This window comes from Schistocerca piceifrons, chromosome 4 (assembly GCF_021461385.2).
Source record: "Schistocerca piceifrons isolate TAMUIC-IGC-003096 chromosome 4, iqSchPice1.1, whole genome shotgun sequence".
Lineage (NCBI taxonomy): Eukaryota > Metazoa > Arthropoda > Insecta > Orthoptera > Acrididae > Schistocerca > Schistocerca piceifrons.
Window position 1 is genome coordinate 661,104,196 of NC_060141.1, and position 26,120 is coordinate 661,130,315.

At 40.8% G+C, this 26,120-nt stretch overlaps 1 protein-coding gene across 1 annotated transcript in view; it reads left to right on the forward strand.

Annotated features, from left to right (window-relative positions):
* LOC124796098 (lathosterol oxidase-like) overlaps nucleotides 1-26,120 on the forward strand; it is a 106,595-nt gene that overhangs the window by 79,778 nt on the left and 697 nt on the right. The window contains exons 3-5 of the mRNA XM_047260184.1: nucleotides 6,731-6,979; nucleotides 18,227-18,410; nucleotides 21,708-21,880. Of these exons, the coding sequence (XP_047116140.1) occupies nucleotides 6,731-6,979; nucleotides 18,227-18,410; nucleotides 21,708-21,880 (606 nt within the window). The remainder of the gene's footprint in view (nucleotides 1-6,730; nucleotides 6,980-18,226; nucleotides 18,411-21,707; nucleotides 21,881-26,120) is intronic.

Sequence of the window (26,120 nt, forward strand, 5' to 3'; positions counted from 1 at the left end):
GCAATCGTATACTAGTTTCAACATAGGACTGTACTGCCAACCGGTTGCAAATAACTGTAAGGTACATTGACCTAGGTTTCGACACCTGCTGAGGATGTCTTCATCAGAATGAAATTTTGATAAACCATAAAATTACATTGTTATTAACGAATATTTTGTATTTTCCATTTGAGTCAGAAATATTGTAAACATCTATCCAGTTCATGTCTTTGAGCAATCTCCTAAAATTCTGTTTTTAACTGATGCATTACCCTTCTGTACCCAGATTTAATAGATTTTGTATCCTGACAAGTTTCAACATTTAACGTAAGAAGCTGCATATCATGCATGATCAGGTAGCCAACATACTACTGGTTTAGTGATACGACTCTTTCCCTAGATTTGTCTACAAAGTCATTATCAATAGCGGTCTCAGATCACTTACGTATCCCATTTGTTACGTTCACAGTAGGAATTCAGTTGAATGACAATGTTATTGATTACAATAATCGTTCACTGACAGAGCTTTTCAATAAATCCACATTAAAATCACCAGCAACCACTATTTCTTTGTTTTTTACTGTGAGGTGGGACAACAGATCTTCAATATTTTTTAATGAAGAAGTTAATGTTTCCTGAAGATGCTCTGTACGTACTTACTATTACAAAGGACTTATTACGAAATACTATATCTGTTGCACAAGCAACTAAGTGCTGCTCTGAGCAAAATTTATTAAAATCAGTGTGCTTGAAATTAAAGCAGTTTGTGACAAATATGGCAACTCTTCCTTTCTCCATATTTTGTCTACTGCACCAAGAGGCTAGCTTAAATCCTGTAACATATTATATATCTATTCCAGAGGTCACATGATGTTCAGAGAGGCAGATTAAATCAACTGGTTTGTTCAATTCTAATTCTTCAACACGAATAAGCAACTCATTAGCTTATCCCTCAGTTCTCAGCTATTATTATGCAATAAGGATAACTGATTTTGGGCAATGGCTGAATTACTACTGGATGTCCCTAATTTTTCTGTTAGTTTCAATTTCTGAACATCTGCTATTTCAATTAGGGACTGTTTGCACGAATTTTGTACATTAAAATTTGCTTTCTAGCGTCTTGTTTTGTCAATGTGAATATTATTTTCAACCTTCTCTGAACATCTTTTGGTTCTACTCTTCCTGCCCTAAAGAATCTGCTGTTCTGTCACTTGTAACCCGCTGGTACTTTACCACATGTGATAGTGCCCCCCTTAAGTTATTTACTGTTAGCCCAGACTGCTTTCCGTTCCCTTTCCGATTGAGGTGAAGGCCATGTTCCTAGTGTAGTCCCACCTACTGATACGGTCAGGAGGAAAGACGCCATTACGAAACCCCATACCTGATCCAAGCAGCCCTTCCACCTCCAAATTAACTCTCCTAACAGAAGAGTTTAAATGCGGCCGGTTATGGCGGCTCAGAACAGACGTAAGCCCAACACTGGTATGTCTCGTTGCTGCAGATATATTCACCAAGTCACTCTCAACTGAATAAGAATAATAAGGGTCTTTGTCCATGCAGTTGCCTGCCCCACCCACTGTTACCACAGTGTCTTGCTTTGTGAAGTCTCTGCAAAGTGAACCTACATCCTCTATCACCTGATCCAGGCTTGCAGTAGGTTAAAAAAAAGCTTGTGACCGGTTACCGTAACATGACTCTAGTTCATCCTGCAAGAGTTGGCCAACACCTCTACCATGTGAATTACCTAACCACAAAACTTTCTTTTTCTTGACAACTTTTTCTAACTTCTTACTTCTCAAACACTTTTTGAAAGTAGGTTGTCAATGGTCCTTTGATTCCTTCAAAAACAGTGATTTCTGCGTCATTTTGATAGAATCATATGGAGCGGAATGTGGCTTGAACCAGGATGTGTCCGGGATAGGAAAAGGATTTCTACAGATTTTTCCGATTCTTCTTGATGAGAGCATGGCATCTGTGTAGATCAGCTAATATCGCACTTCTGAGCCATTGTTAAAACATCTCAACACCTTTCCCTGCGGAATCACAATGCAGACATAAATAGCACGAAGCTGTAGCTTTAGCTGTATAGAGTTGATGAGTATAGTGAGCGCTTGCGAAATGTAACGATTTTTTCCGAGTTATCACGGACGATTATGCAAATTAAACTACGAGAGAGAGAGGGGATATAAACTTCTGTCAGTATAGAGCTGATACCTATTGAATATCATCAAAGGAGTCGCTGAGCTTAACGTATTCACCCGATGAACGTATCGCTGTCAAAAGTCATAAATCTTTACTTTTCTAGGCACTGCAGAAAGTTTTGTAATATAATTGTTAAGACTGCCGCAAATTCGACTAGTCATGAACTGAACGAAAACTTCTCCTCCCCCCGCTGGTGAAATACTGAGCCCTGGAGCCGTTCGCTGCTAACTTAATCTGCGTTCTTGACTTCGATCTGGAAGGCTGCAAATAATTAACTAAAACCGACTTGCAGTTGTACCTTCGCTAGAATGGGTGGACAAAAAGATGGCTTAGCAGAGGCTACTATTTAACAGTTTTATCGTTATTGCTATAGTTTGTGAGTCACTTCTCAGACGAAAGAAGTTTGGAGGACAGCTTAGAATGCAACGGTGCGCTACCTCACCCAGCCGTCTTCCACAGCTCTCACAATCCCTGTCGGAGGAAACAAATGGACTACTATTTGCAGTGTCTGTGTTTAACAGTCTACTACGAAAAGTCTACAGACACTGCAAATAGTCTTTACGTACCTATTGCAAAGTCCGCGACAGTAGAATGTAAGTGTCTTCCCCTGCAAGAGTCACAGGGCAGCGACTGTGCGAACGCAGGGCGTGGACAAACGGTTAACATGTGGAGGTTCGGGTCGGTCCTCTGGGCTCGTGCCGGAAAGACGAAGTAGTTAAGGCGGCGACCACTCGTGTAAAGGAGAAAATCAGCATTCGAGTCCCGGTCCGCCTCAAATTTTCATATATCGCCAAAAAATTGTACATGTGGAGTCTCATTTGTATTCACAATTGCGAATACATTTCTTGTAAAATGAAAGGAGCGTGCCCCAGTTCGCAGGAGTGGCAAACCGCCAGGATTTTAAACTGATTACTTAGTCTGCATTAGACCGCGAAAGGCTTCGTCAACGTTCCTGCTTGCTGCAGAGTCTCTGATTTGTCTGAATCCCAGGTGGAAGTATGCCAAAACAGCAATGAAAAATAAATTTAAGCTTAATAAAAACTGATGCATTTAGAAATCAGAATTGAGCAAAACACAACGTTAAGCCGCAGTCTTCACTGATGTTACACAACGACTAACGACTCAGAGAGCTTGCTATGATAACATAGGGAGGTTCACAAAACTACGATCAAATCAGAGAAGGTCGAGGTAAAAAAGCAGAGACGTCCGTGAATCTTAGTGTGGGGTGTCGATAGTACTTTTTTGCACACCCCGCTATGATGCTAGAGTCAGATCTATGGTGGCCTACAGAAGAGGAAAGCATACCAGTTTATCATGCAAATTAATTAAAGGAAATGATAATGTCACGCAACAGAAAGATCTTAATAATGGTTAATTAATAGGGTGGACCCATCAAGCATGACAATATGGGTACCACACCATGCACATTGAGATATTAATGAGAGGACTGATCTTCTAATCTATAACAGAAACAATTGGTTACTATAACAGTCAGGTTTATTATCGAGAAACAAAACAGATCAGTTACTCACTGGGATAAATAATTGAATATTTAATACTTGTAGCCGGCCGAGGTGGCCGAGCGGTTCTAGGCGCTACAGTCTGGAACCGCGCAACCGCTACGGTCGCAGGTTCGAATCGTGCCTCGGGCATGGATGTATGTGATGTCCTTAGGTTAGTTAGGTTTAAGTAGTTCTAAGTTCTAGGGGACTGATGACCTCAGAAGTTAAGTCCCATAGTGCTCAGAGCCATTTGAACCATTTTTTGCACCATTTTGAACCAATACTTGTACAAGGGGTTTAATGGTGAACTCTAATCTTCGCACAGGTGGGTAGCATGATAAATGCAAAGTTATATGAAAAATCCACGAATACGACCAGTGACCGTAAGCAGGTTTAGTAAATTACAGGAGGAACACGGAAAATAGGCTCAACACCAGTAAGATGGCCAAAGTACTTATTGCAAGAAACTGGCTGGTTCAATGCATTAAAACTGTGTAACCCTCTCCAGAAGGGAGTGAACTAATAGCACATACCTAGAGAATCGGTGATTGCAACGGTGGCTCGTCTTAGCTAGATTATTTAAATATCTAAGTCAGTGGCGGTGCTGGCTGGAGGCTCTAAGTTCAGTTCTCTCTCTCTCTCTCTCTTCTTGGAGCTCAACTGGCGACATTCTCCACTGCCTAGCTGCAAGTCATTACTCTTACATCGCGTATCAGTGAGTGTACTCTTTCTGGAAGGTATGAAACTTCGCTGTTTCTGTCAGAGCAGGGGTGTCGCTGGCCAATGGTGGCAGACATTGCGAGTTCTGCTCATTAAAACTTATGTAAACGAGATAAACAATCTCCTATTCATTCGAATTTTCACTATATCTCACCAGTAGTGCTCTGCGATGGGGAGGAAGACAGGAAGTCTCTCCCTCTCCACGGCACAATTTTGAAACACCCGTATGAGACACCCAGCATGCTGTGATAGATAAGGAAGTGCGAGCTCTTCAAAATCAACAGTAAGAAACTATCAGGTCGCTGAATCTGAAATTTAGACCAACATTATTTTGTGGAGTGGCTCCTGAGGCAAACGGCTGTTCACACGCCAGCCTCTGGAGAGGGACACTTGACTAGAGATTCCTAATCTTTCTAAAGCATTCTAAACAATGCTGCTGTTTTTTTCGGCATAAAAAGCCGTCCCTTCCACCGCATGGAGCATGGGGGTGGGGGACCCAGTCTGAACCTTTTTATGGTTTAGCCTGTTCCTGTTAAAAAGACTCTTATCTTTCACTAGCAAGGTCAGAGACTCTCAATTTTTCACTGTGCTAAAAAGTAAATAAAAATGAGAAGTAAAAGAATAAAATAAACAACTGGTGTTATCGAATATAATCTGCATTTGCGAAGAAGCGTCAGAAATCGACTGCATTGATCAAGGGAATGAGCATAAAATATTCTGAAATATTCAAATAACTTACGGGTTTGCTGCCGGGTGACGTCGTTGAACACCGCCGATATTTCGACAGGAGCACACCCTGCCATTCTCAAGGCACAGCCGGCCGAAGTGGCCGTGCGGTTAAAGGCGCTGCAGTCTGGAACCGCAAGACCGCTACGGTCGCAGGTTCGAATCCTGCCTCGGGCATGGCTGTTTGTGATGTCCTTAGGTTAGTTAGGTTTAACTAGTTCTAAGTTCTAGGGGACTAATGACCTCAGCAGTTGAGTCCCATAGTGCTCAGAGCCATTTGAACCACTTCTCAAGGCACAAATGCAAGGAAGAGGAAATGTGCAAGCAAGTTTAATACCTCGGTTCATAGAGGAGAAACAAGGAAGACACCACACACAGAACAAGTGTCAACACAAACAAAGATAGCCAACTCAGAAATATCGATAGTTACTATTAATCAACAGGTGAGGTAGCACTTATTCTGTCCCTCTGTTTTTGATGAGAGACAGAGCCGAATTCCAAGCAGCATTTAAACAAAATCCACCATCTCTGTTAATAAGGTTGCTTGATAGTCTGATTTCAACAGCTTCCTTAATCACACTATCCCAATAGCTGGACGTGCAAGCCAGAATCTCCGTGTTGTTGTATTCCATCGTATGACCGGTGTCAAGGCAATGTTCTGCAAAAGCGGATTTGCTCGGCTGTTGTAAGCGTGTGTGACGCTTATGTTCAATACACCAGTCTTCCACAGCCCTGTTCGTCTGACCAATATATGACATGCCACAACTGCAAGGAATACGATAGACCTCAGCCTTACGCAAACCAAGATCATCTTTTACGGATGCCAACAGGGCCTTAATCTTAGAAGGTGGTCGAAAAACACATTTCACATTATATTTCCGCAAAATACGGCCAATCCTGTTGGAAATGCTTCCTGCGTAAGGCAAAAAGGCCGTAGACATAGGTGCCACTTCGTTACTATCGTCACTCACCCGTTGCACAGAAGGCTGATGGCGCAACGCACGTTTGATCTGCCTCTCACTATAGCCATTCTGACGAAAGGTGACTTCGAGATGTGCTAGCTCAGCTGCCAAACTTTCAGAGTCTGAGATAACGTGGGCCCTGTGAACCAAGGTGCGAAGTACTCCTTCACGCTGAGCTGGATGGTGACAACTATCAGCTCGCAGATACAAGTCAGTGTGGGTAGGCTTCCTATAAACAGTATGTTCCAACGTACCATCAGTCTTCCTTTTGACCAACACATCAAGGAAGTGAAAATTGGGGTGGATTGAATTCAGATGTTCCAAAAACCGGTTTAAATTCTGACTATCATCAGGCCAAACAACGAAAGTATCGTCTACATATCTGAAAAAACACGCAGGTTTCAAGGTCGCTGACTCCAATGCACGTTCCTCAAAGTCCTCCATAAACAAATTGGCCACAATAGGTGACAACGGGCTTCCCATTGCAACTCCATCAGTCTGTTCGTATATTCTGAAATATGTTGCATGACATTTACAGAGAAAAATGACCACTTTTTTGCCTTAGTCCTAGACGCCAGAACGGTTCCAGAAAATTGGCCAAACGCCGCCTGAGTGAGTGTGGTCCTCACCTGTTGGCAGTGGTACTTCTACGTGCGGCAGCGCGACCGCCCCGAGGAGTGGAAGTGCCAGCCCACCAAGTTCCTGTCGCCGGAGCTGGAGCGCCACGAGATCCTCGTGGGCTCCTTCAGCCTGCTCATCACCAGCTCCTTCACGGCCACGCTCGCCTGCTACATCAGTAACGGCGGCTGGAGCAGTGTCTACTACGAGTTCGACGAATACGGCTGGACCTGGTGGTTCCTGCAGTGGGCGGTTATATTCATCTACCAGGTGAGTCTCCCGTATAATCACAGCCGCACAGTCTCTCGAACTGCTGAACTTCCACAATTTCTAGATCTGCTCAGACGTCGTACACTACCTGATCAAAGTTATCTGGACACTCTTGTGTAACGCGGAATTGACAACTAGGTGTCTCGAGAGGAGGACTCAAGAGTATAACAAGAAGCAGGAAATATTCTGTTGTCAGTAGAGGGGCAGTAACAGCACGTCGGTCAAGAGAGCTCCGTGATACAAGTCAGCGTGACAGTGTGAGTAGGCACGTCCCTACGTACCATCCAACTTCCTCCTTATCAACATGTCAAGGTAGGGAAGACAGTCATCCTTTTCCACCTCCATCGTGAAAACAGTATTCGGGTGGATTGAATTCAGGTTTCTAAAAAGTCATTCAAGTTCTCACTGACATGAGGCCAAACAATAAAAGTATTGTTTGCACAGCTGTAAAAACACGCAGGTTTCAAAGCCGCCGACTCCAAGGCACGTTCTTCGAAATCTTCCATAAACAAATTGGCAGTAATTGAGACAATGGGTTTCCCATCGCAAATCCATCGGTCTGCTGGTAGTTACTGGTCACTGAATAAATAGTAAGTGGAAGTCAAATGGTTCAAATGGCTCTGAGCACTATGGACCTCAACTGCTGAGGTCATTAGTCCCCTAGAACTTAGAACTAGTTAAACCTAACTAACCTAAGGACATCACAAACATCCATGCCCGAGGCAGGATTCGAACCTGCGACCGTAGCGGTCTTGCGGTTCCAGACTGCAGCGCCTTTAACCGCACGGCCACTTCGGCCGGCGGTAAGTGGAAGTCAAGACATGTCGAAATAAGTACATTAAATCAACACCAAACCTAAACTCAAACAACCGCAACGAATCAGAAAGACGAACACGAGTGAAGAGAGACACCACATCAAAACTTACAATAATATCAGAGTCATTCAAACGCATTCCCTCTAATCGACGTGATAGATACACCGAGTTCTTAATGTGGCGCCCCCATCGACCTATGTGTCAACAGAGTAAAAGTTGTTTTGGCACACGATATGTCGGGGCACCGATGCTATTCACAATCGGACGAAGACGAACTTACGGAGACCGTATAACGTAGGGGGAACAGCGCAGAAACAACTACGACTCTTGATAGTCTCCTGCAACAAGAAATTTTCCTTCAGGAGGCTGTTAGTCTTTCTCTAAACACATTTTGTGAAATCAGCACCGAGCCTGCGACACGCTGAAACAGACAGCAAACACTGCAGCATAACCCTGCTTGTCCAAAACAACGGTAGCTTTGATCTTGTCCGCAGGTAAAATAACATAATCCGGATCAGCTCTAAGCGAACGTAAACCAGCTGTCTCAGACGCTGTGATATAACTCCACCTGGATTAATAACACCACTTTTGGGACATCAGTAAACAGAGCTGAATGATCTGAAATACTTAGGTCTCCTTCTTTGCATTTTCAATTTGGTAATTTGACATAATATTATCAGCGCAGGAGCCGGCCGGTGTGGCCGTGCGGCTCTAGGCGCTTCAGTGTGGAACCGCGTGACCGCTACGGTCGCAGGTTCGAATCCTGGCTCGGGCATGGATGTGTGTGATGTCCTTAGGTTAGTTAGGTTTAAGTAGTTCTAAGTTCTAGGGGACTGATGACCACAGATGTTAAGTCCTATAGTGCTCAGAGCCATTTGAACCATCAGCGCAGGTCGTCCATATGCTGTTTGCTCTAGTGCCTTCAGGAACTTCGACTTGAAACCATATTTCTTAATTAAGTTGCAAAATTTTGTGAAAGCCACTTAACTCTATAAAGCAGCTATGAAACACACTCTCTCCATAAAAAATTAAGATTTTCTCTTATTTTATAATTTACCAAAGAATCAACAAAAATGCAGGAGTCTCCACGAGATTTGGTACTCCTACAAAAGCTGTTTGCTACCTTAAAATTACTAATACTATTTAACACTTGTAGACAATCTTCTGTTAACTAGTATTTATTCACACAAATTATTTTTATATTTACAGATTCTGAAAGCAGAATTTAAGTTCAACAATTTTAGACTATTTAAGTTAGGTAGGTCTGCTGTAAGCAGTTGATATTCCATTGCATCAGTACATAATTTTTGTTTTTGACTGTGATTTGCACTGAATCCTCTTTGGTATACACACTTAATATTTTCAGTTCGTACCTTTGTTTTGTCACCCCTATCAGAATGTATTGGTCTGTCTTGCTTTTACAAGTTTCACACATGTCTATCAACATCTTCCTGAAGTTTATAGAGCCTTACATTTTGAGGTTTAGTCTTTCTTCCCCCAGACATTTATCATGTAAAAACTTCTTTCATTCAAGGAATACTGCTCCAAGTCTGACGCTCTGTTCCCTAATACAGGTGTTTATTCTGGTGACGTATCGCTTGCTGATCTTCCGTGAATTATACCACCAATTACCACTAGAGGTTTTGCACACAGTTTTTGCTGATCTAATCAAGATTCTGTGTTTCAGTCACTATTTCTTCCTAACTAATGCTGCAGATGGAGTTTGTGCCCACATGGATTAAAACATATCTGCAGTTGTAGTTTCTTTTTATTGTTGAACTTACACTTTTGTCCTTTTTGTTATTTTACTATTCCATTTTCAGCATTTCAATGTTACTGTCAAGCAGTTCAGTAATTTCTTCTTTAGAGGTCAATGTATTTACAAGTTCAACAACTTCAGTACATAAGAAAAACATAAACAACACAGACATGAGCATAGAGTATATACCTCCTAGCTCTGCAGAAAGAGAAGAAATTGCAAGAATGTACGATAAGATAAATTAAATTTTAATAATAAGTTTATTGTAGTCAAATAGCCATACAAATTCAGAGTACAATGATAATAATAAGCGAAATTAGTAATTTTATGTATTGTGATTTGCATAGTCACTTATTGACTGTGTCCTTATGGTACAGAGTTCTATATGGTAATGTTTGCATCAATTGGTATGCCCCAATCAATTCACGACATGCTTCCTTCCTAGCCTCCTCTACAACATCAGGAGGTAGTTTGAAACCAGCCTATTCAACAGAACAACCACTAGCGAACGCTTGGGAGACGGTGCAAAATTGAAACCTTTCCTTAGAACGGATAAAGCAGCATCGTCAAAAGCTTCCTCCGTGAGATTAATCACAGAACGCCAAGAAATTTCAGAGAATGTACGTTTGGACACTCTATTGTATAGTCGTGAATCATGGACAATGGTAAAACCGTAATAAAAGAGAGCAGAAGCGTTTGAAATGTGGTGCCACAGTAGAATGATGAAAATTAGATAGACTGATAAGGAATGAGAGATACTCTGCAGAATCGGGGAAGAAAGGAGCATACGGAAACGTTGACAATAAGAAGGGACAGGATGATGGGACACGTGTTCAGACACCAGCAGTAACTTCCTTGGTACTAGAGGAATCTGCAGAGGGTAAAAACTGTAGAGGAAGACAGATACTGGAATGCATCCAGCAAATAATTGAGCACGTAAGATACAAATGCTACTCTGAGATGAAGAGGTTAACTCAGGAGAGGATTCATGGGGATCGCATCAAACCAGTCAGAAAATTGATGACTCAAAAAGAAAGTGTATGTTGAATCAATCTTTCTTTTTTGATTTCTTCGCATTTCTTCTGCAGCCTCTGCGTCATTTCTCTCATACACCACGTCGAGCAGAATATCGAGAATTAATATTCGCAAAAATAGTACCATTTTCATGTACAAGCTTCGATTTAACGACTACGAACAATCAGACATGCCTCTAGGCAATTATTCACAGTTTAAAGTATCTTCCAGTCAGTGCTGCTTCCGCTAAATTAAGGGTAATACGTCAACAACTAATGACAGTCGGATTGGTTGGACTGCCGATTATAGTTTTATGTGAGAAGAAAAAGTGTTTAAGACTAACAATGCATAGAATGTTAGGTTGCTAACCGTTCTGTTATAATAGCGTCATCTTCAAACTTACCCGGTGAAATTAATAATATCCATATGTTTTTATTCGAGTTGAACAATCTTTCTTAAATTACTTAAGTTCTCCTAGATGTGTTCCTCAGGTGTTTCTAGCGTAGATTTCGATTGTTCAATATCTGGACTCTAGTTAAGCTGTGAATGCGAGGGTGGTACGTGATTGTAATTGTGGAGGTCCAAGTGATTCCTATATGACTTCCGTCGCAGCTGTGAGTATTCAAAGTGCAAGCAAAGGAATTACATAATGTGCAACATTCTCTAAGGATTATTCAATAAACAGAGACATAGGCTTTAAGTAAAACGTCTAATGCAGCGATCAGTTTGCTCAGACATCGTTGCAAAACGCGCCAGTCCAGTGCAGGAAACGCCTCACTAGCGTACTTGCAGTGGAAGACAATTGTCGGCGCTGGCAGACAAATTTTGTTGTGAAAGATCTACGAATAATAATAATAATAATAATAATAATAATAACAGATTGGTTGCTTGGGGTTCAGATAAAGAGCAACCGAAATCCAAGCTCGACACACCAGGTGAAGATAGGTAAGAGGAGCTGCCGATATATTGGACTGCAATCTCGGAAATCTTGAGATAAGAACAACGTAAGCTTTATCGCTTTAGATACTCAGTATGAATCAGATTCGAGACTGACTGTTGGGTGCGTGCACCGAACCCTTTTTGTTACGTAGGCAGTTACAGGTTACATTCTCTCTGGCTGATACCGCATTCTTTAACGAGGACAAAGTTCAACTGAAACAGCGCCTGCCATTCGGCCCATTTTTAATACGCTTTGGGCAGAATGAGAGAAGCGCAGTAAACCTCTAGTTTAACGCTACTGAATTTCCCACGTTGGAAGTAACTGAATCTGCTATTCGGTGAGGAGGAAAAATTTATCAGCTCAAAATTCTACTTACGCTGTGGCTGGCAGCACATAGTCGAGAACGTCGGAAGTTGAGTAACAAAATAAATCAAACGTAGTTCGAATACAAGATACCTCCTGCTTAACTTCTTGGATCATATAACGTTTTTAGATTGCAACTGGAGACATAATTTTCTTAGATTTTATTGCTTCGATCTGATAAACTGATCGTCCTGTAGACCCATACCGAGGACATCCTTGAGGATGTGTAACACGTCAGAAAAATAAAAATGCCAAATACATATTTACAAAAGAAATTATATGCTAATGTTTCTTCCAGAAATCCTAAGTGAAGTAGTGTTCATAAATTTGACGAAAAACAAAGCTACATTATTTCTAGTACTCATTCATGCAAGTGAGCTGTTGGTTTCAAAAAACGTTATTACTTATGGTAATTTACGTTGTAAACGAACAGAAAATTAAAAAAGTGCCTAATAATTTGAGAAGTAGTAGTATTTATCGACACAAGAACATTTATTCCATTAAATATGGTCTCCAAATGCAAATTTTCTGAAGTCTGAACATTTGTTTGTAGGAGGAACTTAAAGACGTTTGGCTGCGGATAAGACCACAGTCGTTGCTTCGGTATTCTGTCAATGCTTGCATCACAAACTTTTGATGCGTTTTACTATCTCGGTAGTTTAGGTGATTCGTTAGATGGTCTACAGTGTGATGTAGCGCATTTCCTGTTACATTTTAGCGAATGGAAGTAACATATGAGCCCGTCGGTCAGTGCTGAAAAATATCCACCACTTAGGGGCACAGGTTCTCTAGTGTCACAAAAGATAAATTGTGGAAGACCTCGCTCAGTCCACATGCCTCAGATGGAGAGTATGTTACGCTTACTGGGCGCAAATCCTGGGATCAGTGAGCAGCGATTAGTAGCAGAGAAAGTCGTGAGTTATTACCTCGTCTGAACGTACTATGTGAAGAATTGCTGCGCCTGTACCATCTTAAGCGCATCCAAGCCGCAAGACCACAAAAGAGCACCAGGCAGATTACAACTCAGTCATTGCTCATGCGAGTGTTGGTAGATCCCTGTTTACGTCTTAGATTTTATTTACCAATCAGATGGATTCATAAAAGATAATGTTGGGAATTTTCATAGCCAACATGTATGTTAAGTATCAGAACCGTTTCTAGATCAATCTAGGAGAACCATTTGGCAATAGATTAATAGGGACATACGTGCCACCACGTAAATTAAATGACGTTCACTATTTGTATATTCTCATCAACGTACTGAAGACCTTGCTCGAGAATGTGTTGTGGCAATAAAAACTACATAGGTGGCTTCTGCACGACGTCACACCAGCACATTTTCACCGTGTTGTGCTTCAACATTTGGAATTGACATTTCCACACTACTGGACTGTCAAGATGGCCACGCACCTTGGCCACTACGTCCCACAAACACCAGGCCCCAGATTTTCCCAAATTTTCCCTATCAATGCAGCCAATTATGTTTAGACACTACAGGATCGCATATTCAGCACAAACCAGCACGTACGACGAAAATCGGGTCAGCTACAAAGAGCGCCACGTGATTCCTTAAGCTAAAAGGCAAATGATGCGTTGCAAAACAAGGATGTCACATTTAATTCCACCCATCAACAACTGTACGGAACCGACGTCACGTTTAACCCGAAAGCGTTTCTGAAGAAGAGAAATTTGTTAACATCGAGTATAGGTTTAAGTGTCAGGAAGTCGTTTCTGAAAGTATTTGTATGGAGTGTAGCCATGTATGGAAGTGAAACATGGACGATAAATAGTTTGGACAAGAAGAGAATAGAAGCTTTCGAAATGTGGTGCTACAGAAGAATGCTGAAGATTAGATGGGTAGACCACGTAACTAATGAGGAGGTATTGAATAGAATAGGGGAGGAGAGGAGTTCGTGGCACAACTTGACAAGAAGAAGGGACCGGTTGGTAGAGCATGTCCTGAGGCATCAAGGGATCACAAATTTAGCATTGGAGGGCAGCGTGGAGGGTAAAAATCGTAGAGGGAGACGAAGAGATGAATACACTAAGCAGATTCAGAAGGATGTAGGTTGCAGTAAGTACTGGGAGATGAAGAAGCTTGCACAGGATAGAGTAGCATGGAGAGCTGCATCAAACCAGTCTCAGGACTGAAGACCACAACAACAACAACATGGTCTTAATTAGCGTGAAAGGCTTAGAAGATACTGCAGTCTGTGAACAACATCGAAATTCGATTATATAAAAACAAAAAGAACCTCTTCAGTCAAGTTCAATTTTCAGAAAGTATGTGTCTGTGGACCCATATTTATTGGATTCGTTTTCTTCTATTGACAGCAAAATACGGATCATGGCACGCAAGTTACAATGTGTATACACTATGCCATGACGAAAAATGGTAGGCCTACGAAATCCACAGATCGTACATGTGTGTCTGATAATCACTATGCATAACGACGACATACTTTTATGAACGATCTCCCCTGTTAATAGGGCTGCTAATATACACGTTGGCTATGCGACTAAGATTACTATGCCAGTTTATGGTAGGATGTTACCCAATCGTTCTACACATAAAGCTACGGTCGCAGGTTCGAATCCTGCCTTGGGCATGGATGTGTGTGATGTCCTTAGGTTAGTTAGGTTTAAGTAGTTCTACGTTCTAGGGGACTGATGACCTTAGAAGTTAAGTCCCATAGTGCTCAGAGCCTTTACACATAAACAAAAATTATTCCCCTACAAAAATGTACACAAGACAAACGCTTTAAAAATTCAGCGTAGTACTGAAAATACAAAATAAAAAGATAAAAATTAATAAAACATGGCAATCACATCGGAGTCAGCGAAAATTAAATACACTCCCTCTTATACCCGTATCAACACATATATTCTCAGTCTACATGCATATACCCATTTGAACACTTTAATCATTATGACATAGAAACAATAAATCACTGACCACAATTGTGCAAGGTTTTTCTTCGCACAACTACTCAAATGACTGCTCTGTGTAATGAGGCGCAAAACAGTTTATGGATTTTAAATAGGTACTTCAACTATGTTTAGTAGTGCTTACAACATTCTGGATTCATACAAACATCGTGAATTTAGAGTTAATAAGAAAATGACACACGTTATTGAAGCAACTGATACGCATATATTCTTTCTTCAATTTTGAAATGAAATTACACGAACTGTCACGCTTTCACATTTGTGAACAAGGCACTATATGTGGTAAAAGCAAAGTCGACTTGTGGGCACACGTGATGATGTCGGCGATCTTCATCCTGTTCCATGAGCAAAACCACGCTCATATCATTTGTAGAGTACTTCATTCTATAGGCCGGTATAATTCGTCACCTTGTCAACGGGGTTTGGTTTTCCATCACTACCATCTAGCATGCTATAGCGCGTCTTTACAGTTTCAGAGTCTCGGGCATGGATGTGTGTGATGTACTTAGCTTAGTTAGGTTTAAGTAGTTCTAAGTTCTAGTGGACTGACGACCTCAGAAGTTAAGTCCCATAGCGCTCATAGCCATTTGACCGATTTTTTGAACCAACAAGTAGTGTTCTAAGAGCCGATCGCAAACTTTCGCCGCCAGCACACGAGCAAAGTTATAGAGTACAATTTGGTACCGAATAAATACATACAAGGACTAGATTTAGATGAGTGTGAAACGTTTCTTCAGAAGATGTTACACTTTTATTTCAAAACCTCCTATAAAAGAGGACAACAAAATTCAAAAGTCTCATTTAGTCAATCTAAAATAACAAAATTTCAAACGGTAAAATAGATACACTCTACAACTTCCTCAGCAGTTATAAAATGCCACAACAATAATTTATAAAAGGTGTCATAATAAAGCAAATTTAATGAAACAAGTTTACAAATCCTGAATTATTCATGCAGGGAAAAAATACTGCTGTGATACGGACATTAAGCCTCAATAAAATGGAAAACATTTTCTTTTTACACAGACAACAACTATCCACATTTATGAACACAATTAATAAAACTTATTATAATTTGTCCCAAAACTGTGCTCCAATTAAGTATCGTAACCTACAAGAGTGGAGCCACACGTAAGAGCCATCTTGCCTTAGGCCAGCCATACCAACGGTGTCCTGAATCACAACCAGTCTTTCCAGCTAAAAAATAGCCACAGAGCTCTCTGCGGGTTCAACGAGGCACACCAGGATTCACAACCCCGAACAGTCGGCCATTATGTCACTGGATCACCCGATGGTAAGCGCCGCCGTTGACGATACAGATCCAGCAAAACAAACGGGTGCAGCCGGGCCTACAGCGGGGTTGAGTCCGTAGAATGTAGATGGTCGCTGCAGGGTCCAAGCTGATGGCGGAAGAGAACTGGTGTTGTCAGTCTGCCGAAGACAGCAGGCACCTTCGTCTAGGAGGCGCCACAGTCGCACCGCCGCCCCTTGCCCGCCCGCCCCCCCCCCCCCCCCCCCATCTCTCACACTATCTCTTTCCCTCTCTCTCTCCACTCGTTTAGCCGATTCAGACTCTCCGTGACTCCATGAACTAAAAACTGCAAATTTCTTCTGTCCTGCACTTTCTCCTGGAGACATGCCATGTTGCAGTCCTTTACCTCTGTGATGCCATCAATCCGTCTTACCCTTTGCCGCCCTCTTCTCCTACTGCCTTTGTTCTTCCCAGCTTTAACGTCTTCCCCAGTGGATCACGTCTTCTCATGCTGTGCCCATAGTAGGTAAGTTGTTGTTTCAGTGTCAGACCTTTCAAAGAGCAGTCTGGTTTTTTTAGCTGTAATATTGACCTATTCATTCTCTTTGCGATCCAACATCACAATTCAAAAGTGTCTGTTCTACGCCATTCAGTCTTTCTTACGGTTCAAATCTCACATCCGCACATCTAGAAACGCCATAGCCCTCACGAAACGGACATTAGTTGTTTAATTTACGTCTCTACTTCTCAGAAGATTGTCAAGGTTGGACATTGCTTTCCTACCAAGTAACAAGCATCTCTTGATGTCGCAACTACAGTCACCATCAGCAGAAATCTGGGAGCCGAGATAATTGAACACATAAACTACCTCCATTTTTTCTCCTTCTATACGCTATGAAGAGAGAGATTTAGTTGCCATAATTTTCGTTTTCTTGACATTCAACCTTAGACCAGCCTTAGCATTTTCTTCTTTCACCTTCAGTAAGAAGGTCTTTAACTCTTCTTCACGCTCTGTCATCAGTATGGTATCATCTGCATATATTAGGTTATTTATACAGGTATTTATCCTAGCTATTTTAATTACAGTTTCTTCTTCACCTCGCCCGGCATTCCCCATAACGTGTTCTGCGTTAGAGACTGAATACACAGGGCCGCATATGCAGCCTTGTACTCCTTTCTGAATCTTCTCCCATTTAGTTGCTCCATACGTGGTCCTCACCGTGGCTTTTTGATCAGAGTATAAGTTCCATGTAAGGTGATCTGGTACTCTAAGGTTTTAATTTATTGTGGCCGACACAGTCAAAGGTTTTAGCACAATCAAGAAAGCAAGATACACGTCTTTCCGGAAGTCTCTTGCCTTCTCCATAATTCAAAAGAATTCCAGAAAGATGTGTATCTTTGCTTTATTGATTATGCTAAAGCCTTTGACTGCGTCGGCCACAATAAATTACGAGAAGTGCTCAAAACCATGGCTTATCAGATCACTGCCTACAGAGTCACCTAACAGCGGCAGCCGCAGAGGCACACGCGGGAGTTAGAAGGTGTCGCAACAGTGGCGACTTTTGAATCGGCGATCAATTAGTACTGTATGTCTATCTTGTGCACTGCTCGCTTTAATGACTAAAACTATGGTGTGCTTTCGTAATAACAATGCCTAACTGACCATTTAAGTTAAGCCAGTACGTTTTACAAAGCACCTACATACCTGAAACACAGTTCCAGAAATGGTTCAAATGGCTCTGAGCACTATGGGACTTAACATCTGAGGTCATCAATCCCCCAGAACTTAGAACTACTTAAACCTAACTAACCTAAGGACATCACACACATCCATGCCCGAGGCAGGATTCGAACCTGCGACCGTAGCGGTCGCGCGGTTCCAGACTGAAGCGCGTAGAACCGCTCGGCCACATCGGCCGGCTAAACACAGTTTAATGCTTAGTTTAATAACAAACTATGTGCATAACTTGATATTACACAACAGTGACAGTTCTCGCTGTATTTTACAGTTTAATGTTTGATATAGAAAAATATTGCAACAGCATCTAAAAGATGACTCCGCTATTAGTACAACGATTATGTTCATGTTGACTTAACATTGAAAAACTGTATCGATATCGATTAGCATCACATTGCAACATTTGCATCCTCACAGGACTACGCGACCTACTGGCTGCACCGCATCTACCACACGCCGTTCCTTTACAAGCATTTCCACAAGCTGCACCACAAGTACAAGCAACCGACCGCCTTCTCCGTGACAGCCATCCACCCAGTGGAGATCATGCACATCCAGATTACGCTGTGTCTGCCGCTCTTCGTCATCCCCTGCCACTTCGGTGAGTCCACTAGCAGCTCCTGGCGTCTCCACCGTGCATATCCTCTACACCTAACAGCCACTCTGTTGTACCGCACGAAATAATACTCGTCAGTACAATGGTGGTTCTTAGCTTTACGCCAGAAGGGGCTGAGATGATACTACAACATATAAAATATCAGATCACTTCATTAGATATTGAACAAGATGAAATACTTAATTCTGTAACATGCCACGCCCGCAGGAAAGTAATGATTATTTATTACTGCCATTGAACATTATTGTATCACCTGATACAGAACTATAGTTCAATTCACTTATCTTTGCGGCTCGCGCATGCCCGCCCAGACGCGGGAGATTGCTGCGTTGCCAGTTGCGAACGACGCACGCGCCATGAGAAGCAGCGCCATAGTAGAGTATAGTTCGCAAACTTACGTTTAGGGGGGAGCGCGCAGTTCATGAAGTAAAGCCACCACGGCCGCATTAACCCTTTCGCTGCTGCAGAGACGTGCTCCCCGCATTCCGCGCTATTTTGTCATCACTACACTGCTCGCCGCCTGTGCAGACACATGGTGTTCCGACTGCTTTGACACACTTATCATTCGATCTCACAAAAACTATTTGGCCCAAAAATTTGATTTTCACACATCTTCTTGACTGATACCTCCCCCCCCTCCCCCCCTTCCCCCCCTACCCCCCCCCCTATAAATGACTTAATTTTGTTTCGATGTTCAACGCAGTTATTGTGTAGCATTAAATGTAGTAAACCACTGCACGAAATTTTGAAGAGTTTGCAAAGGTAAAAGTCCATAGTGTATACTTTCCGTATGGTCGATTTTAGTTGCCACAATGTTGAGAATGAAATGTGGACAATATACCTAAATTTCATACAAAATTTACTGTATAACAATGCCTCATTTAATTTAAGTACCAGATAGGTGTCCGCAGCTCGCTGTCGCGCAGTAGCGTTCTCGCTTCCCGCGCCCGGGTTCGATTCCCGGCGGGGTCAGGGATTTTCTCTGCCTCGTGATGACTGGGTGTTGTGTGATATCCTTAGGCTATTTAGGTTTAAGTAGTTCTAAGTTCTAGGGGACTGATGATCATAGATGTTGAGTGCCATAGTGCTCAGAGCCACATCGCCACCAGATAGGTGTCGTATGTAATATTGGGAAATATTCCATCTTCAGCGACTGTAATAAAACTTTTATTTATACCAGAGTCATTTTGCTTTTTTCTAAAACGTTCTGATTAAAGCAAAGTTGGCGAAGTACACAAAATTGGATTGTGGACGTAATAAAACATAGAAACTAAAATATGTTGTCAGTGAGGCGCAGTGCGCAAACAATGTGTGTTTGTCACAACGGATGGCAAATACTTGCCAAAACATAGATCAGTCGACGAAAACATTGAATATGATGTTGCCAAAGCAGCGAAGTAAAGAATTGAGGCAGACAATCAAGAAGCTCGGCAACACACGAGCCGAAATTCTGCTCTAAATAATACTTTTAATACTGTCGCAAAAGAATATACCACAATATGAATGGTATAACAGCGACTGCGGAAGAGAAGATATGCAAACAAAACAGATAACATGAATAGTGTATGTGTGCCTTTTCATTGTTTTTAATTGCTGTGAAAAGAAATATTGGAGGACAAAATTAGAAAAGCCGAAAACTTATGATTATAATGAAGAGACAAAGCAGTAGAAATTTCAAAAAATTACATTCAAACGAATAAAATTCATGAAGTAAGACACTTCGATATTGTTTTTAAATAAAGAAAATATTGAGCACCAATCAAGGTTTGAACTCAGAACCCATCACATAGCAGCCAAACATCTTAACCATTTTGCTAACGCAGCTTGTCATTCAACAGAACTCCTGGAAGACTCAAACATCACGCCAAATACCGACAAACACTGTTGGTCTAACTATGAATTATTCACGTTTCGTCAAAGTACAATAGGAAATAAACAATTACTGCTGTTCTGTATTCCGAAAAAGCGGTTCGTGAGAATGATACAAACATCTTTCCTTGCTATCGCCTGAATTAGGAGGTTTATTGCTTGTTTGGTTTAATTAATTCATAGAATATGAAGCAATTGGTATAAAGAACGCTTTTTCCAAACTTTCTATAAAAGAAAGTCTGCTATCAAGACATTGCTTTTGTTCAATTACTTTATTTATGACTGAACATTTCTGAAACTGAAGACACTCGTCCGTGCTCTGCATTGCACTCGAGCTCTGGCAATGTCGTTCTCTGTTCGCTGGCTGTGTTTTGTGACATCAGATGCACAGAACAAACCTAAACTCGGCCGCCGTCGTATATGACGTGCACTATAGTCTCTTCTGACAGAGTGCACTTGACGATTAACATTTATGCAGAGTTCTGTGCAATGCAACTGTCGCACTGCTGTCTCGATAGAGAGAAGGTGCTGCTGTCATCGGCGATGATTGTTGACAGGGCTGAGGGTCACTGAGCTCAGTAACTGAGCGAGCTGGTGCCATTGCGCATGGAAACTCTTGTGGGCGTGTCTATACCACCGTCTCTCATTTGTTGTTGCTTCTGGCAGCGACTATGTTTACTCGTGGTTCCGTCGTGAGGTACCAACCTTGCCTTGGCACCTCGCTCTTTGGACGACACCACGCAGTGTGCATGTTCCAAGTTATCAAGGTTAAAAGTGTATAGATACTTAACTGACTATTTTACCCTAAGGTATCAATGGTGGGAATTGCATGTTTCAAGCGTAACATTCCATGGTCTGTGGAAGTGCTAGATTCAAGCCACCGCTTACATTTTCATAGAAATCATCATCAGACTTACACCATAAGGAGTCATGTAGTGGAGGGGCAGGTGTTCGCTGCATCCTCTTGCCCTTGGACTGTGAAACTGGAACAGACTTTGACTGACTGTGCGTCTTGGGTTGGGGTTGGATTGATTTAGTGGAAGAGACCAAACAACGAGAACTTCGGTCTCATTGGATTTGGGAAGGATGGGGACGGAAGTCAGCCTTGCCCTTTCAAAGGAACTACCCCGGCATTTGCGTGAAGCGATTTAGGAAAATCACGGAAAATCTAAATCAAATGACCGGACGCGGGATTGAACCGTCCTCCTCCGGAATGCGAGTCCAGTATGCTAACGTCTGTGCCGCCTCGCTCGGTCTGACTTTGACAAATGTGCTGTTGTTAGAAATATCTCAACTGTAATATAAATTTGTGAAAATCGGTGAGTGAAGTGTGGGAAATAACTTAATAACTGTGGAAACGTGTATATACATATTTGTTGAATGCTAATCAAAGTCAACATTAATGATTTACAGTCCCCTTCTGTGGTGTGGCGCTCTACACGTACTACCACGGCATCATCGATCACTCTGGCATAAACTTCAAGGCATACTGGTGGCAGCCCTGGCAGCCAGACGCTATCTTCCACGACAACCACCACCAGTACTTCCACGTCAACTTTGCCTTCAACATATACATTTGGGACAAGGTGAGTTCAGATAGCACTTTAGCGAATTTCTGTTACATATTCTTGCACAAGTACTGCTTTACGGAAACCACTGTCAGACGAAAGAATGGTGACTGTGATATCTGTTATACTTCATTTTTCGCTCTTCGGTAAACTTGCTAACCAAGAGCATTTTAAACATAGTCATACTGCATCAGTATCTTTGCTTGTTGCGTTTTCGGCCTGTGAATTGCTTATTTCAGAACTTCACTTAGGTGATAACAACAACTTCAAAGTACTTCGTACTGTTCTCCAGTTCTTGTAAACAGATCATTCTGGAAGCTGGGACATAGTATCGAAAAAGACAGATAAATAATTGTAATGAGTGTAACTAATTTTGTGCATGTGAATACGCATATTGATAAAATATAATTAATTTCTCAAGCTAGTTTTCAAGTTGTGAATTGGAAAGTAATTACCATGTCTAAAGTGTTATACTGAGACATGGCCCTGTGTCATGTAATTCCAAAACATAGTGTCTTTTTAAACTGCTTTATATGAACCACATAACATTTGCAAGGGAAGTAACTCATTTAAGGAGATCATAAAGAATACAGCTTACATCACAGAAGAGCCTTACATTTGACGTAACTATCACCTGATTTGACGACAAAGCCAATGCAAAAAATTTTACTACAAAACAGAGGTCAGATGTAATCAAGTATTCAAAACATGGAAGCTAGAGAACATCCTCTACTGTTCCTTAAATTAGGATACACAGTCGGCCGGAGTGGCCGAGCGGTTCTAGGCGCTACAGTCTGGAACTGCGGAACCGCTACGGTCGCAGGTTCGAATCCTGCCTCGGGCATGGGTGTGTGTGATGTCCTTAGGTTAGATAGGTTTAGGTAGTTCTAAGTTCTAGGGGACTGATGACCTCAGAAGTTAAGTCCCATAGTGCTCAGAACCATTTGAACCATTTTGTTTTAGGATACACATATATTCATTATCTATTTGCTTCTCTTATTCGTAACTTGTTATTTAGTAGACAACGCAAAATGTAATGTAACAGCATCAACATATGGATGTGCATGACAGGATCATAACCTGTTGTTGACTTCATTTGGTCAGGTTTCTTTTATGACCAATTAAAGAACGCATTTGAACCTAATTAGCACTTTTCTTCTTTTCCTCCCAGTATCTCTTCATTTGCTCACAATATGTATTAATTTTTTAGTTGTAAATATGCACTACATAGGAAGTGTTGTGTGAATAGTTATTTACCTTTATTTTGAAACACAGCGTGAAAAGTAATATTCATGAAAAACAAGTAGAGAAGATATTCGAATAGAAATGTTGATGTCCCATAGTAATCGTCGTCTGGTGTCCCTGTAGAATATGTTTTATGCCTTACACTCTGCCAGTGCCTAGTTTTTCCTGTTACTGCTAAGCCATCTCATTTACACCGTCTACTTCGAGCTTGTGCCATGTCTCTAATGATACCTTCTTCACGTAGCATTGAACCCAAATCTTCCTTTTTCTTACGAAAGTCGTCCACATCCACGAGCTCATTTGTGGTTCCAAATAGCCAGAAGATAGCGTCCAATCCACATGGTGTCTACAAACGTCTAGTACTTTTCCTAAACATGGCAAAGTTGCGTTTGGCAATAGTTCAGCATTCACTTCTGAGCATTGCGCTAGGTGATCAGTATGCATAATACATGTATCTGTGATTCATGATCATTCCTCAACTGGAACAGCAGTATTCTCCTGCAATCAGTATGAAAGACTCGACCCAAGGAATCATTAGAGCCAATTCGCCAGAAACACAAACGGCTTTTTGATTCAAGGTTACAATTCATGCAACCTCTATTTTGACACTGCAGTGATTTCATAAATGAACTTTTTTAGCAGTTTTTGGCTCTAGTGCTATAGAAATGAATTTACTCATATATAATTATCAATCACATATAGCACAATTTTCATGCTCTCCTCAAAACTCTTTCATTTTTAAACTTCGATTTGTCCAACTGCAATCACACAACTTCATTTTTTTTCATTGTTGTTTCCCAATTTATCAGAAGTCTTTCATCTTCTTGCTATGTTGCATTTTCCTGTCTTCCAGCCATCTTGAAAATAAAAATTTAATATTATTCTTAAATTAGTCTCTGTCCGTTATTTACGATTCTTTTACTCTGTTTTTCTCAAGTACTTTTCTTATGCCTGTCATCCCCGCTATTAACTTCTTTTCCCACAATTACAAAAATTTTTGTTATCTTGTTGCCATCCATTGGGTATAGGTGTCCAAAGAAGATTTATCTTCACTTTGCCATTATTTCTAATATTTTTATGTATTTTTGTAGCTCTCTTCATCGCTTCCGTTTTTCCAACTCTTTGTTGTTTGTATAGTGCCCACTACTTTTCTAGTACTTCATCTTTCAAGTATCTCTATCATACCCACCTTATAGCTTATTGTTTGTTTTTGTTGTCCTTTTGCAGGGGGATTCAGATGCTCCAACACATGGGTTTTACGCAACCCCCAGCGCCTTCAAATGCATGTGCAAGATTTTAATATTCTCTTGCGTGTTAAGCACAAACTATTAGTTCTACCTTAAAGTAGTTATTCGTGCGAAACGTACAAAAGTGACATTCAAACGCATTTTTCTTCAATAACTCGAAAATTGTTGTCTCCAGCAAAAAAATATCCTAGCACAAAATTTAACTATATTTCCTATAAAAAAGATCCTGTTGATCTTTTTCTGTATGATTAATAGATTGTGTACAGCAAGAGACAGGATATGAAAATAAACATTCTAGTATCTCCACTGTGATACAGTATTTTACTTTTCTATTTCTAGGGATTTATTTCTTGTTGCAGATAGTTTTATGTAAACCATGCAGTGAATTCACTTTATAAATTCATATATCTATTAAAAATCTCCATACTCTATTTTGCTTTCCCATTCCTCCATGATATATAAATTTACAAAGTCCTCCTATTTTACTTACATGTGTTTCTGCATATTTTGTGCATATTTTTTATCTTTTTCATAAATTTTGTTTTCTCAGCTGAAATTCTGCGATGACTTCTATTGATTGTTCTTTCCAGGACGTTTATTTGAATGACTGTTTCTTTCAGCTTTTCTAAAATTATTGCAAAATCATCTGAAAAAGCTAAACATTTTACTTTAATTCCTTCCTAGTGTTATGGATTTTGTTTGATGATCTTTAACTCTGGTTTCTTGATCTATTTTTTCTGAACCAACAGGTTCTATTTCGGGTTGCTGAGAGATTTTCCTTATATATTGCATTCATTGCTGATTTCGATTCAACGCCAGATTCTTTGATGGTTTTGTCTATTTCCTCTGTCTTCAAGATCAAATGCTTTCTGCATATCAATAAATGATACTACAACACATTTGCTGGTTAATGTTCTGTGGAGAATTTTTCATTTTAAGATAAAAATAGGTTCTGTGCATGAGCTACCCTTTAGGTACCAGTCTGGTATTCTCTCAGTTACTTTTCTAAAGTTTCTTTAATTCATTTAGGAGAAGTTTTGAAAGTATTTTGCAAGTCAGTAGTATAAATGACTCACATTTGTAATTGGACTAAAAGATGTAAAAAGGACATATCTAACAAATGTGAAAATTTTCAGTAGATACGATAAACTTCATAGATAGTTCGAAACAAAGTTTACACATGAAAGTTTTCTGCAGTTTTGCAATCATATTTTGTCACAATACTGGAAGGAAAACTACTCCAGCATGTGACATATATGGCAATTATTGTGGATTATATAGACTGAGCATATGCCTTCTCCAAATTATGATTTATATAACTGTAGGAATTTAAAATTTTTAATAAAATAAACAATAAACTGTTGGAAAAACTTCCATAGTATTATTTCACATGACAGAATCAGGAAGTGAGCAAAATTGATATGGATCTCCAGAAAAACCTATGAATAATTATGACCATTTTTTCTCCTTCATTGTCCTCTTCCTCTGTGTATGTTATGGTCCATTAGAAAAGTGCATCACAAAAGTGACTGTATCCAGCAGGAAAATGTGCAATTTTTTGCAGATCATTCACTTCTTTTTATCATTATTGGAACACTACCAGTGACATTCGCTTTCTCATCAGGTAGACTTGAGGGATAGTGTAGCGTTTAAGAGATACTGCATGCTTGCTTAGTCCATCAATATACTCAAAAGCAACCATCTTCCCTCTCATATCTGACTTATATTCAATATGCTTCAACTTGGGCAACTGAAAAGTAATTTTG